Below are 14,823 nucleotides of genomic sequence, written 5' to 3' on the forward strand. Positions count from 1 at the left end.
GAGCACAGATAGCCCTTTGTGTAGCTTTGTGCATAATTAAAAACAAACAAACAAACCAATAGCTGGGCGAGTATATACTTTCATATTTCTGTGTATACTAATTGACTAAGTTCTTGATCACAATGGCCTACGCAATCTTAGTTTCAGTTCGATGCCATTTTGAAAGTGCGGAGGTTTTAATTTTCCCAAGTTCCCGTTGAATTTACATCTTAAAACGGTTAAATTCAGATTATTTTTTTGGCAATGATTGTTGAAAAGAAAATCGAAGCCAACAAAATGGACTTCCCATAATTCCTAGCAAAGTACGCGTACTCAGTCTGCTATTGCACAGTTTTTGTACGATGTGCTCGAGCAAACATACATCCTACATCCTCTACTATTACTTTGTCACGTTATCTACTAACTATGCTATATTTAAAAAAGATCCCAACTCCCATTTTTTTCTTTTATAACAATATGTTAATTAAGGCCCCTATTTAAGAATGCGCAGGCATGGCGAGAGATAGGATGTGCGATATAAATTCAAAATAACATTTTTTTCGTATTTGTGCCGAGATAGAAGTTTCGCTATGAATTTGCAGTCCATATAAAAGCTAACTTAAAGTATCGTGGAGTTGAGAGTCCATACTTAATTAATCCGGCAATGTGTGTGTGTGTGCGCGCGCGCTTTACACATACAAAACCGAGATGTCTAGTGCGAAATTTAAAACAAAAGTGGTTACTAATAGTAATAGCAGATTAACCATAAACTTATCGAAATTTCATGAATGACGAACTATATGTAACAATAAATAAATAAAAATCATACCATATGTGAATAAAGTACAAAAAAGGGTATTTTTAAAAGAGTTAAGTCTTGTGTGCTTTAATTCATAACGTCTCAATCCCTACTACCATCTACCGTCTGCAGACAATTGTCTGTACGATAGTAACTCCTCAAAAAAAATTCTTAAATTTTATAAGTAAGCTGTGAGAGAATTAGTTTTGAAAATCCCAATTAATTTCTACCATTGTTAGATATTCAATCTCCACCTTTTATACATTTATTACCAAATGTGAAAAACCCTAAACCCTTACTTACATAATTCAGTAATAATTATAAACCCATCCCCCTCTTTCCAATACCACACCATTCAAGTATAAACCGGGCAAACTGAGACAAGCCCAGTTACCTGAAGTTAACCCTTCCGGCCCGGTATTCTAAACAACTCTTTCTTCCAATACAGTACTAAAGTAATATAAAAAGCTGCTAGTTATATTATTTAAACATACTTGCAATACTAGAGTCCTCTTAAGTGTACGAACTTTAATTATCTCCCAACCTTTATTAATTTTCAATTTATCTTCTAACAACTGAACATTACCTATAAATGAAGTATTATTGTTGCAAACAGTTGAATATTTTTAAATTGGGAAATGATTATTCCTTTTAAAAAGGCATACGGACTACACTCCTTGGGACCAAGGATGTGAAAGTTAAATTTTGTCTTGTATCAAAAATACCTAATTGCAATGTGTCTTCTACGAAAACAAAAGCTACAGCTAAATCATATAACACAAAACATAAACGTATTCTAAAATCTAAGATTAATTGTTACTATTGTAACGCTAGGAGTATTAGAAATAAAATTGATGAGTTCAAAGCAGTTGTGGAAACTGGGGATTTTGATATTATGGGTATCACTGAGACTTGGTTGGATTTGAACAGTTTTGACGACAGAAATTTTTCTGAAATACCAGGCTATAGATTATTTACTAGAGATAGAGCATTGAAAAAGAGGTAGGAGTAGCTTTATATGTGAGTAGTGAATTGCATCCTGTTGAGTTAGAGCATATTAAAGAAAATAGCATTCAGGTTGAGTCGGTTTGGGTTAGTGGGTATAAAGGGAAAAGTCTTGTAATTGGGATTCGTTATAGACCACCAGGTCAGAATGTACAACTTGATGAGAAATTGTATAATGAGATCAGAATGGTAGCTGAAAAAGATGTTGTTATTATGAGAGATTTTAATTTTGAATCTGATAGTAAGAGGGATAGGTTTTTGGAAATTGTTCAGGATACTTTTATACACCAACTGGTGATGGAACCTACAAGAGAGGAAGCTATATTAGATTTAATATTAGCATCCAATGTGAATATGATAGACAGTTGTGGTTGTTGAGCATTTAAGTACAAGCAACCATTGCACTATTAGGTGTGGGATTTTACTACATGTAGAATTGAAGAAGAATATTACCCTGATTCCAAATTTCAGAAAAGCCAATTTTGATGGAAATGAGACATGATCTGGCTTCTGTAGATTGGGATAAAGAGTTGGGAGGGGATCTTGAACAGATGTGGGAAACATTTAGGGAAAAATTGATATGCATATAGAACATACATATTCCCTACAGAAAGAAAAAGGGCAACGGAGTGGATTAAGCCAAAACTTAAACTTACTGGAAACAGTAAGGTATTGGAGGAATATGAGAAATCAAGAGAGCTGGTTAAAAAGGAAGCTAAAAGAGCAAAAACTGTATATGAAAGAGGATTGGCTGAGAGAGTTGCAGAGAATGCCATTCCTAAAGTTAGGAACATTCCTTTAAACTTGAGAAACACAAGAGACCAAATAAGGGTAATAATACACCCCTTACCCTTAATCCTGTAGACTCCCAGTGGAGCATAGGGCCGCAACAACACCTCGCCAACGGACTCTGTTCTGGGCTGCTCTCCTCAGCTGGGTTCACGCCATTCCGGCGGCCTTCGCGTCACTCCCGACCGATCTCCTCCACGTCTGTTTTGGCCTCCCAGCTTTTCTTTTCCCTTGTGGGTTCCAGTCCAAGGCCTGCCTTGTAACGTTGTCAACTGGTTTTCGCAGTGTGTGTCCGATCCAGCCCCATTTTCTTCTCCTGATGTCTTGGCTAACTGTGTTCTGGTTGGTCCTTTTCCATAGCTCTGTGTTTGAGATCTTCTCTAGCCACCTGATGTTTAGGATGTGTCGCAGGCACTTGTTGATGAACGTTTGTATCTTGTTGGTGATGGTGTTCGTAACTCGCCATGTCTCGGACCCATACAGGAGGACGTAATAATACACATGTTAGTATAAAAATACTCATTGGTATTTTCGGGCAAAACTGATTTCCTCAAAGATATTAGGTAAGTCAATCCACTTTATAATGGGAGGATAAGCAGGATATATTACGAAATAATACCGTATTCAACAAAGTTATCAAAGTATATTTAAAGAAATAAACAGACTGGACACAATGTGTGGCACGAAATGAAAGCAATGTTTATTTATCACCAAAGCAAAAGCACAATGCGACTATTTGGTACTTGCATTTTGAATCTTGCGCAGTTGCCCTTTACTGGATTCATGAATTGATTAGCTTTCTTCCCTCAAAATTTCTTCCTTTTAATCAACTAATTTAAGATTTGGCGCATAAATCACGAATGTTGACCCGATATTTTCAGGTTAACTTATTTCCGCCCTACTGTTAGATTGTTCCACATAATAACAGCAGGTTCAGACAAGAAATCTGGAAATAATCTAAATTTGAACATTTGACCGAGTTTTAAGCAGTGCAAAATAAACAAACTGGACGTATTTATAGTCAAGGATAAACACTATTTATTACAACACAACAACAACAAACAGTGTTCATACTTTCATAGACAAGTAAACAATTGTCTCTTCTGGATAAGTGAATCGATCAGCAGTTTTCTTTCTCACAAGATAGGCCTATGTCAAATTGAACACTTCTATAACCAGATAAAACTGATAAAGAATGGATGCTTTTTTCATGCAAGAAAGCTCATATTCTTTCTCTTGCCAGGGCGTTGCCACGTGACTGGTCATTCTTTCATGGTATTCCATGGTTGTAACATCCATTTGGTCAGCCAAGGATGTTGTAGCCGTTGACTCTTACTGCAACAATACCGCTAACATAATAGATGTTATCTGCTGTAGAGAACAAAGACGCAAAAGCAACTTCAGTGGTTTTTCTATACCATATTTATGCCAAAAATGTATAGAAACAGAATAAACGAAATTTGTAAACATTCATATATTAATACAAGCAGATAGAAACATATGATATGCCTACACATTACAACTTTATGAAGATCTATTGAAAACATTTAAATATAATATTTCTTACTTAACGGGAAACACCAATTTACCATCCCTAATGACTAGCACTAAATGTGACTGGTCATTCTCTTTCAAACATTCGAGAAGCCGTGATTTCGAGATATCAACTGGCATACCATAATAGGACATTAGCTGTCGTATGCATTCTTGTACAATATGAAGTGTAAAAGTTATTCCTTTCACAAGTGGTTTATTCAGAGGATAACAAGGAACAGAAGGAGCTAGAACTGAATCAACTTCACGATTTCATGCGAAAAATCATAGACTTACAATATAATTACGAAAATTTTTAAAAACTTAGATATTAATATGAGAAGATAGAAAACACAAGGTTATGTTTGCATACTACAAATCGTTGAGAGCCTTTGTTGTACAATTGTTGAAAATAAAATTGAGATACTATGTGAATAACAAAGCTAATTCGATAAGTTTTAAAATAATACTCTAACACAACTAAAGGGCTTAGGTTTTTACACCTTCTAAACAGAAGGATAAAAACAAATTAACACAATTTGTACTGTTATTTTTAGGATAATAAACATGACAGTTTTAATATGATAAATAAATAATTAATTTTACTAAAGTAATATTGCGACACCCATTTAAAATATATTTATTTTTTACATGTCAATTTTTATTTTATGTCACCTGCACTTTTTCCACTAACTTTATATTACTATTAGGTAGTATATATTTTCAATTTCATCAACCTGGTGACATACAATTTTAAGATGGCGTCCATAGCTGGACGTTCGGTGGGTGTATTAGAAAGGACTTTGTTTTTAGGCCCGCGAATACCTAATGAAGTAAAAGTTTTAGGAAATAATCTGTTATCAGTGGACAGAAAAATCTTCAGGTCGCTTCTAAAATGTGAGTGGACATCTTCGTTTGAAAAGTGAATTTATACTTTTATTTAACTCTGTTTAAAAATTAAATTGTAATTTGTATTATAAAGCACTACAGTACTGAGTACTGGCCTCCAGTGGCTCAGTGGTAAGTCTGAAGGCTTCTAGTTCTACCACTAAAAACCGGGTTTCGATACCCGTTAGTGGACACAGCACAGCTAGTCTGTTGTGTAGCTTTGTGCTTAACTACAAATAATAACAATAACTATTAGTATTACGCCTACTCCTAGAACTCGGTAGAAGTTAGAACTATTAATTATCAGTACTAAGTAAATACTAGTACTATTATTTAGTATTACTAATACTAGTTCAAATATTGGGCTAATAATTAGTAGTAATATCACTCTTAAAACTGACAATTTGTATTATTGTTTGAGAATAAAACTTTTCATAAACAACAGAAAATAACCTACTTTTTCGGTTTCATGTAGTATGTTTACAGTTTAATAAGGGTCACACATGGTTTTATTTATAAGTTTAATAATAATAGTAAATAAGCTAGCATAAATTTAAGCTATATAACTTATAACTATAAGTTAATTTTGCCATTTCTGGCATTTGATCCAAAAATATATGTTTGAGGCAGAACTTGTAGGGTTATAGCCAAAGTTAATATCTTGTATTTTTACCACCAGGCTTTTATTTTTTTTATGTTAATTAGATTTTTAGAATATTACTAATAACAATTTATTGTATTGGTCACAAGTTTGAAAAATTAATTAAGGTTATCAGGTTAATAAACAAGGATTGACCACACATTTTATTAGTATTTTGCCATTTCATAAATGAAAGATAATCAGATAAGTTATAGAGTTATAAATTTATATTGTTTTACTAGAATTATCACTAGCAGGATATCTTGTATTGGGAGATCTTAGTAATCACTGATATAATACAGGTTATTACTGCCTATGGCTGATTATGATGATATTGTACAAAGCATGCACTCAACTTTGTAATAACAGATGTCTGGTGCAGTTTGTCTTTTTTTGTTTCGTTAGTGGATTTTGATGGGGAAAAAACTTTCATATCAGACCCTTTAGGTGGTCCCAGAGATTTCATTGTAGGTTAAGATTTGGGCTCTCTCTGAGTGAACAATTCAAATATATTTATATACATTTTTGTTTATCAGTGTTGTTTATATTCTGCAGCATGGATTATTATTCTGCTGAAGCAATACTGTAGCTTTCTGATAAAAACAAAAAAAAAACATTTTCCATGTCCCTCTGAAATGGTTTCATTTTTAATGTCTTAAAAAGTCCTTGTTTAATTTGGTATGCAGAATAAGCAAACACTTTACATTAACTCCCACTCAGTGGACAAGCTGCAGTCTTTACCATAACATCTCCACTGTAATCCTTGAAACATGGTGGAAATGTTCATCTGAGTGTCTCTAGATCCACGTTTGGCCATAATTTTTAAACTTTACGATTTGGCTTTCATCATTGTACAAAATACTAAATATGTCGGGGTGATTCCATGTTTTTGGGTTTGAAATCAAGAAAACAGTGCTGATAATTTTTTGAGTGATAGATAGTTTGCACACATTCCAACATCATAAGTTGTGCATGATCACATGTAGCCACTTAGTGTGTAGCTAAGCCTGTAAATTGTTGCAGAGGAGATTTATGCAATATTTTTCACACTGCTATCAAGTGAAAATTTTTAGCTGTTATATTAACAAGCTCTTGATATAACTAAAAGTGTTACACAGTCATTTGTGGGTGGCCAGACATTGTGGCTAATTCACTTTTTGATTTTCATGACTCTTAATCTCTCCTGTCATATCTTTTTAATTCTGAATGTTACTGTATCCTGGGAACAGTTCAACAGTACTAATCAGTTTACTGTTTCTCTGTAATTATACTCACTGAGATTGTTTGGTGAGCTTGCTGGTTGGACAGTGCATATGAACTTTATTTGATGAAAAGTTAGCATAAAAATAGGTGACAATAGGTCATTTGGCTCATTGTGGTCACCCATCGGAGAAATAGCCCAACTTAAACATAACATCTCAAAATTATTCAATAAAAACATTAAAGGAGTTTGAACTGGCAAATATTTATAACAGGGTAGTAATTTTGTTTAATAACCAAGTTTGATGTGGCTTACTTTTGCTCACATTTTTACTAATTTCCTTTAATATATATATATATAGGATTTATAAACAACTTTATCATTCTACTAGTTCAAGAAACCTTCCATGGGCAGTTTGATCAAATCACTAACAACTTCAAACACTTAAATTAGGTCACTTCTGGTTCTTCTTATTCCATAGAGAAAAAGTTGTAAATTATCAAATCTCCATAGCTTAATTAAAACCAGAAATCATTTGGATGTGAAGTGATGATAACCTTCCAGTTCCTAAATTCATATGTTTTTTAAATAGATCCCAGAATGCTATTTTCTCTTTTCACTACTTCCAAACATTTAATCAATCATCATATTCAAATCCTTTTTACTTTCCTTAATGCTAATAGTTCTTCCACAAGATTAACTCATTCAATGAGACTGTCTATATCCTTTTGCATTAAGGAAGCAGTTTTCAAAGAATCAGCCTTAAAAATCAGTTTAGTGTCATCAGGAAATTTAAAAATCTTGTGTACCAGTAGTATGTATTATTGGCATAGATAATAAACAATGAAGATAGACCCTTGAGGGGGTCCCAGTAGTCATGTTTTCCCAATCAGAATTGTGTACATTTATTACAACCTTTTATTTTCTTTGTTTAAATTGGTGTTTAATGCACTTTTGAGTTTTCCTCAATTCTATAAGAAGTTGATGTACTAATTGACTTCCTGTGAAGAACCATGTCAAAATGTTTATAGTTTACCTACTTTAGCTAATTCTAAATTAAACTTTTATTATAAAACAGTTTTTTTATGTGTAATGCTGACTGAGTCTGGTGATAATCCATGAACAGTGTTATGGTGTTTGTGGCATTCTATATTTATAATTATCTTCAAAACTATAATGAGATGTTTGTTGTTTTGAAGAGATTTTTTTTTACATGTTAGTTTTTGTTAATTTTCTTCTCAATAATTATATTAGTTGTGATTGCTTAGGTATTTTATCTAGGTACTAGACTACAAGTTATCAGTAAATATAGTATTAGTTGGATATGATTTTTGCATTCAGTGTTCTATGCAAATTATGGATAAGTGTAATTTATTGAAAAATTTTTAATATCGATATAAAAGTTCTTAAAGCCTCCAACATTGGTTGTTTTAAATATCTGTTGTGCAGTGTTAGTTGCTCACTTTGAAGGGAAAACTGTGAGAGAAGAAGAATACCAGAACATCAGAAGTTCAGTAACAAATGGAAACCAGATTGATTTAATTTACAGTGGGCTATATGCTCTCTTAAGAGCTGCTCTTAAGTTTCCTGAATCAGGACTGAAAAAAGAGGTATGGTATGTTATATAGATTAATATTTATATGCAGTTGGGAACCATTGTACTAAGTTATATTTCAATTTGAACCATTGCTTAGAGAAAACTATGTGGTTGTTTAATAATAAATGAGCTGTGCATTCATGAAACTGTGAAGTTGGATCAGTAATAAATTCACATGACTGAAGGTAAAGTGTAAAATGAACTAGTGTTAACCCATGTTATGAGCTTGATTAGGATTAAAGTTTCATGACCTTTTTTTACAGTTATATTCAAAATGTGATTAAACTATTTTATTGTCACTGTGTGCCAATAAATGTAGCATCAAAACATAGTTTATAATTCAAATTTTTATGTTATCTAAGTTTAAGTTCTTAATTTCAAAAGGAAATATTTATATAAATCCTCAATCTTCACCTTTCTGTGTCAGTGGCACATCTGAGCTATGACTTCTCAATTAAAGATTTTCTCTGTGTATTGTTTAGCAATTTATTGTGGATGTGACTTTCATCTATTGATATATCTTGCTTCTTTATATCATATCAGTTCAATTTAGTGGAGTTAAATTATGGTCTGAAATACCTAGTAATTTAAAAGCTCTTAATATTTTACAATTTAGAAAGCTCTCAGGATGTTATTTTTAAATCTGATGAAGGAGTATGTTAATATATATTTATTAAAGTTATTTTTAAGCCCCATGGTAGGTGATAGTCTAGATGATTAATTGGTCTTTTTACTATCCTGCATTTAAAATAGTTAATGTTAATCATTAAATTAATTTTGTAACTTCCTTGCAAATAAAAATATTTTTGTTGCTTAATAGTGCTTGCCTACATGACAGACTTACTGCTTATAAAACGTAACATTCAATGTATTGAATTTTCTAAATATTTACCTCAAGGAAATGAACGGGCACTAAAGAATTTTGAATTAAATCTTAAGTAACAAATTTAAAAGAAATGATGGAGCTTGTACCAGTGAAAAAAACCCTACATGACTATACAAGAGACGTATATTAAAAAGATGCGAGGTTAAGTAGTTCAATAATATTTTCCTTTTATTGTTTTAGGTGTTTAAAGAGGATCTTCGAGAACTCAAGTACGTTATTTAGCTGCTCATTTTTAATCCATATTGTATTCTTTTATTCTTGTTACCTATTGTATCAATTGTTTCAAGTAACAACTTTAATATTTTTACCTTGTATATTTTTATGATGTTAAGTATAGCAGGGTGATTGGTGGAATTTTGTAATTGATTAATTGTCGGGCTCATTAAATGATTACATTCCACTGATTGATTACTATCGCATGAGACTTGGATAGTTAGAATCATCAAAAATAATAATAATCAGAACATTAATTGATTAAGCTCAACAATCTTGACTTAACTGAAATTAAAATAATAATCAGTTGTTTTATATGACATTAACCTATGTAATCAGTGTTCATAGTTAACTTATTATGTTGATTAATTGGGTTAACCATTCAGCTTTAATATTAAGTCATAGCATATTATATTGACATTATGTATATTGTTTCATGTTATATATTTTTTCTCTGTAATTTAAATATTTGCTTATTATTCTCTGGATTGTGTGTTACAAGTTTAGTTGGTAAGAATCAGTTTTTGTATTGTTTTAATAATTGAACATTGGCTGAATTAAGGATTTTTCTTAAGTGAAGGGTAACACTACTCTAACCCTTTGCATCCAGGCCTGGTTGTTTTATGTAGATCATGACCTTTTAAATAGTTACATTTCAAATTCAATTAACTTCATTTTGAATATATATCAATAAATTAGCATGAAAATGTAGCTTATAATAAAAATGTTTATATTAGCTAAGTTTTAACTTCTTAATTTGACTAAATAAATTAGTCAAAAATGTTGCAATCTTCACTTTTCAGTGTCGTGACAAGTCTGAACTCTGATTTCTAACATCAGTTTCCATAAAGTTAGAAACACACACTATGCATAATTACAAGCAAGAATCTTAAACTTCCTACCTTATTGATTTGCTGAGACATAAATATGTTTGTCAAACCCACAAGAGAAGCCCCTCCCCTAAATCTCTGGCTTTCAAGATTATTTGCTAATTATCTATGCAAGGCTGAGGGATATTTTTATAACCAAAAGAAGAGCAGATTCACCTCTACACAAATGAGGTCTGTCAAACAAACCTTAGTAAAATATAACACCAAGAATTGTATGAGCTCAAGCTCATGTTTAACATGAAACCTCACAAGCACATAGCTTCACATATATGAGGTCTGTCCATTTACGTGAGCCCATGAACAGATGGTTGTGGCTACTATAGAATTTATAAATTAACCTGTTGAAATATAATAAATTGGTGGTTTAAAGTCAAAAGAGTCGTAATGAACTAGGCCATTATTATAACTTTGGAAAGCTTCAAAAGAGTCATAATGAACTCGGCCATTGTTATAACTTTGGAAAGCTAAAAGGAAACAGCTGTATAACATGGTATATACACACACACACTCAGAGATGTACAGGGAAGTTCTAACATTTTGATTGTTTTTTGGATATCTCAACCACTTAAAAGAAAATCAGCCATCTCCAGTTTCATCAAGAAATGCCTTAAAATTGAGGTATTCACTCTAATTGACTAGTAGTCTACCATTAAAATAGTAGTAGTACTAAATGCACTTTACACTTTACTTAACAATGTGAACATAGTGGACTAGTAGTTTGAGGTGTGTGTGCCAGTGTAAAATATCCATATAAAGTAGCTTTTTTTTATTGGCTTCATGACCTCAGAGATCTCTTTTTCCAGGTTTTTCATTTTATCTTTTTTAAATAAAGATCTAGAGCAGATACTCAATGACCTTGCTAAACCAAAGGAAGTAGTGAAAAAAAAATTCAATGTACAAAGTCAGTTGTGTATATGGAACTCTATAGATAAACCAATTTTATGTGTACGGTTCAAGGTCCATAAACACACAAACTCCTCAGCCTCATGAAAGAACATACATTTAGCCATAGCATAATGTACTGATCATGTAGGTTAGTTGATAGATGGAAAACACTTTTTATGGCCTGACAGTATACATAACAAGAATATTAAAGAAGCCTTCCATATTCAAATCAAGTAGAAAACCTCAACAGACGAACTCTGTTAAATATGTGATTTCCTAGGGTAAGCCAAGGTCATTGACATTGCAATGAAATTTTTAATTATTTTCTCTTTATGTACTTTTATATATTATATATTAACCCACCCTCTCATCTGTATCTTAATAAGCAACTCTAAAAGTCCACATTTCACATTATATTATTTGAATTGACCAAATGAACACCTTTGCTGTCAGATCAAAACATCTGCGAGCAAGTGTAGCAGTCAAATTTTCCAAGATGAAACATTTTTCCACATGAATTTCCTTTTAAACTCATAATAGAATGATTACCATCACTTTTACTTTCATTATAAGTTTGGTTTCTTGTTTACAGATATTTGAGTAACTGAAAGGATAAGAAAAGTTTCATGTATATCAATGTAAGGTATGACTAGTGTGTACGCTACAAAAACATTTTCTTCTTTCTTCGGAATCATTAATTTTTTATGTTTATTCGTGAATTCTTTATCTTTCATGTTTCATATTGTTATCTAGCAAAGATAGAAGATTTACTTTATTTAATGTTTTTTTTCACTTGCTTTTTTACAGGATTGCAGATGATCATATAACAGATCTGGTCAGCATTGTGTTTGGATCAAGGTAAAAGTTCTCTATTGTTTTCACTTAAATACACTTCAGGCTTTCCACCCTGGTATGTTCATGAAGTTAATTATTGGCTATATACAGGATCTTTAAAGAAACATTAATAGTAATCATCTATATATATTTACTGTATTTTCACTCAGAAACTAAACCAATCATGATTTTTATTGTTTCTGATTCCTGATTCTCAGATGATGCCATGTATTGTTGTAGTATCATTACAACAGTTTATCCTATTAGTCATTAAGTTTGACAAATTAGTGTGCCAGACTGTGAATCCAAGGGTTCATGGTTTGTGTCACGCTATCAAAAACTTTTGCCATGCAATTTGGGGACCATGGGTGCATTGTAAAAAGTGACAATCAAATCCTACTATTTGGTTAGATAAAAACAGCCTAAGAGTTGGTTGTAAATGTCATTAACTAGTCTATTGAATCAAAATTAGGGATGGTAGCACATTGAGATTAGTGTAGATTTGCTCAAATTCCAGCAAAAAAAAAACACAAGGAAAAACAAGTTAGAAAAATTCACACCCACATGGGTTGTGGGAATAGAACTATTGAAAGGTGACCTTGAGTTAAAGTACTCTTTGTAAGCCAAATAGCAATTAACTAAGGAAGTATTTCTTTGTAGCTTATTCTCTCTCTCTCTCTTTTTTTTGTATACGTGCTAGTGTAATGTAGCTACCTAATATTACAAAAGTATTAAGCTGAAATAGCTGTTGGTTACAGTTTATATATTTTGAACAAATCTTATTACAATGAATTTGAATGAAGTTGATTTTTTGGTTTCAGGAGATGTTTCCTTGAAAAAGCATGCATTGAGAATGCACCTCACTTTCCTCATTTGCAACAGTGTCGCTGGAGAGTTGATGTTGCCATATCAACAAGGTATATTTTTTAACAGTTATTTACAGCTACTTCTGACAAACATGAGAGAAGTTACAGGAAACGAGCATTGTTTTTTAAATAGATATGATTGACATATCTTCATTGACTCTGTGTATGTGTTTGATTTTATTCTGTAAATTCAATATCTTAAAGTCCTAAACTAAGACCATTTTCGGAGATGTTAATATATTTTAATGGAATGTGTTTCAAAATGAAATTTTATTCTTTGTATTGGTTATATTGGTTTCTGGATACACTTGAATACTGTCTGTAAAGATGATGTAAAAGAAATAAAGATAACTATTAACATTTAATTATAAAATATTTTAAACCCAAAAGTGCTTTCTACTGTTCTTATTTTGTAGTTCTTTGAATCGTGTACTGGAACCGTCAGTATTAATGAAGATAGACACCAGTGATGGAAAAGAACATACATTCGAGGTTTGTCTTTCTTCTATTTAACTTATGCATGTTAAAGATTGTTGATATTTTTTTAAACTTGCAGAGGTGCAGTTTCATGTATTATCTATGATATTGTAAAAAATAATGCAACTTAAATGATACTTTAAGGTCTTTTATGCTTTTTATTTATGATGAGTTATACCAGTATGTAATCATTTGTTTTAGTGAACAGTCATTGGTCATGAGTAAAAGAAAAATTTCCTTCAAATTGATATATGTTTTGTTACTACAGCTTATTTTTGTTATTGAAGGCAATAATATTTTGATTACTAAGTTTATGTTGTGTTTAGTATAACATTACATGAATGTTAATATAACTTTTTCTCAGATGCAACCCGCTAAGTTTCATGAGCTTCGGTTTGCAGTAGCTAGTTTATTAAAAGAAATGGAAGACATGGAGAAAAGGAACGTGATGAAGGCTCCTGTGTGATGATCAGTCATCTTTAATTATTAGAATTTTTAAGATGTGTATCGTGTTCTCATTAAGTGGAGGATGCTGAACAAGTATTACATTATTTTTTGTTTTTTTTTAGTTTTATTAATCAGTTTAATACCTTTAGGTTGGGGAAGTTGATTTATGATCATTTTCAAGATATTTATTCCACTTTAATAAGAAATGTAAAATAGATCAATTTTTCTAACTGTAATGTACAGAAAAACAAAACTGCTAGTTACTAAACACAATTATAAAACTTTTTTTCTCTCTCTCACTCTGTATAAATATTTGCAGTTCTCAACATGGATGCTTCTTTATAAATGTTGGTTAGTTGCGCATAACATAACAGCTTGAATCCTTTGCTTTTAACTATAATTATACAGAATTATAAATTGAAACCAAAATTAAAGTTGGCTAGAGAGTTGTTAAAATCAGAAAAATGAGCACCCTCTAATTTATTACGAAAAATACTTTATACACAATTCATCAAAAGCATTGTTACATTCTTTCCGACTTAAATTTTTTTCAATTTAGATAAACCAGAAAGAAAAAATTAGGAAGGATATTTCTACATTTTGTTTTGTGTTAAAATAAATTAATAAAATTTTTTTAACAAGAATGATATAACTGAAGATAAAATTAATAACACATATATTCAGGCCCATGTATAATGTTTGAAAGGGGGGTTCTAATTTGTGAGATCAAAAGCACAATCAAGCTAATGTTTTGTGGTTCTGAGGGCATGCAACTATTTCAAGCCACAAAATGTTAATGCTTCATCAGAATAATGTAGACCATATTGAAAAAGTAGCTGCACTGTAACTATATAAGCATAGATGTTTTACATCACGAAAAATGGGGGGGGGGGG

General features: G+C 31.6%; 1 protein-coding gene across 1 annotated transcript; it reads left to right on the top strand.

The window, feature by feature from the left end:
* The first annotated feature begins 4,858 nt into the window (after nucleotides 1-4,858).
* On the top strand, nucleotides 4,859-14,228 carry LOC106467859 (COMM domain-containing protein 5-like). The gene is made up of 7 exons (XM_013928243.2): nucleotides 4,859-5,002; nucleotides 8,284-8,444; nucleotides 9,498-9,526; nucleotides 12,113-12,163; nucleotides 12,961-13,056; nucleotides 13,422-13,497; nucleotides 13,847-14,228. The coding sequence occupies exons 1-7, from the start codon at nucleotides 4,864-4,866 to the stop codon at nucleotides 13,946-13,948; spliced, it is 654 nt and encodes a 217-aa protein (XP_013783697.1). The 5' UTR covers nucleotides 4,859-4,863; the 3' UTR covers nucleotides 13,949-14,228.
* Nucleotides 14,229-14,823: the final 595 nt, after the last annotated feature.

Source organism: Limulus polyphemus, unplaced genomic scaffold (assembly GCF_000517525.1).
Source record: "Limulus polyphemus unplaced genomic scaffold, Limulus_polyphemus-2.1.2 Scaffold83, whole genome shotgun sequence".
Lineage (NCBI taxonomy): Eukaryota > Metazoa > Arthropoda > Merostomata > Xiphosura > Limulidae > Limulus > Limulus polyphemus.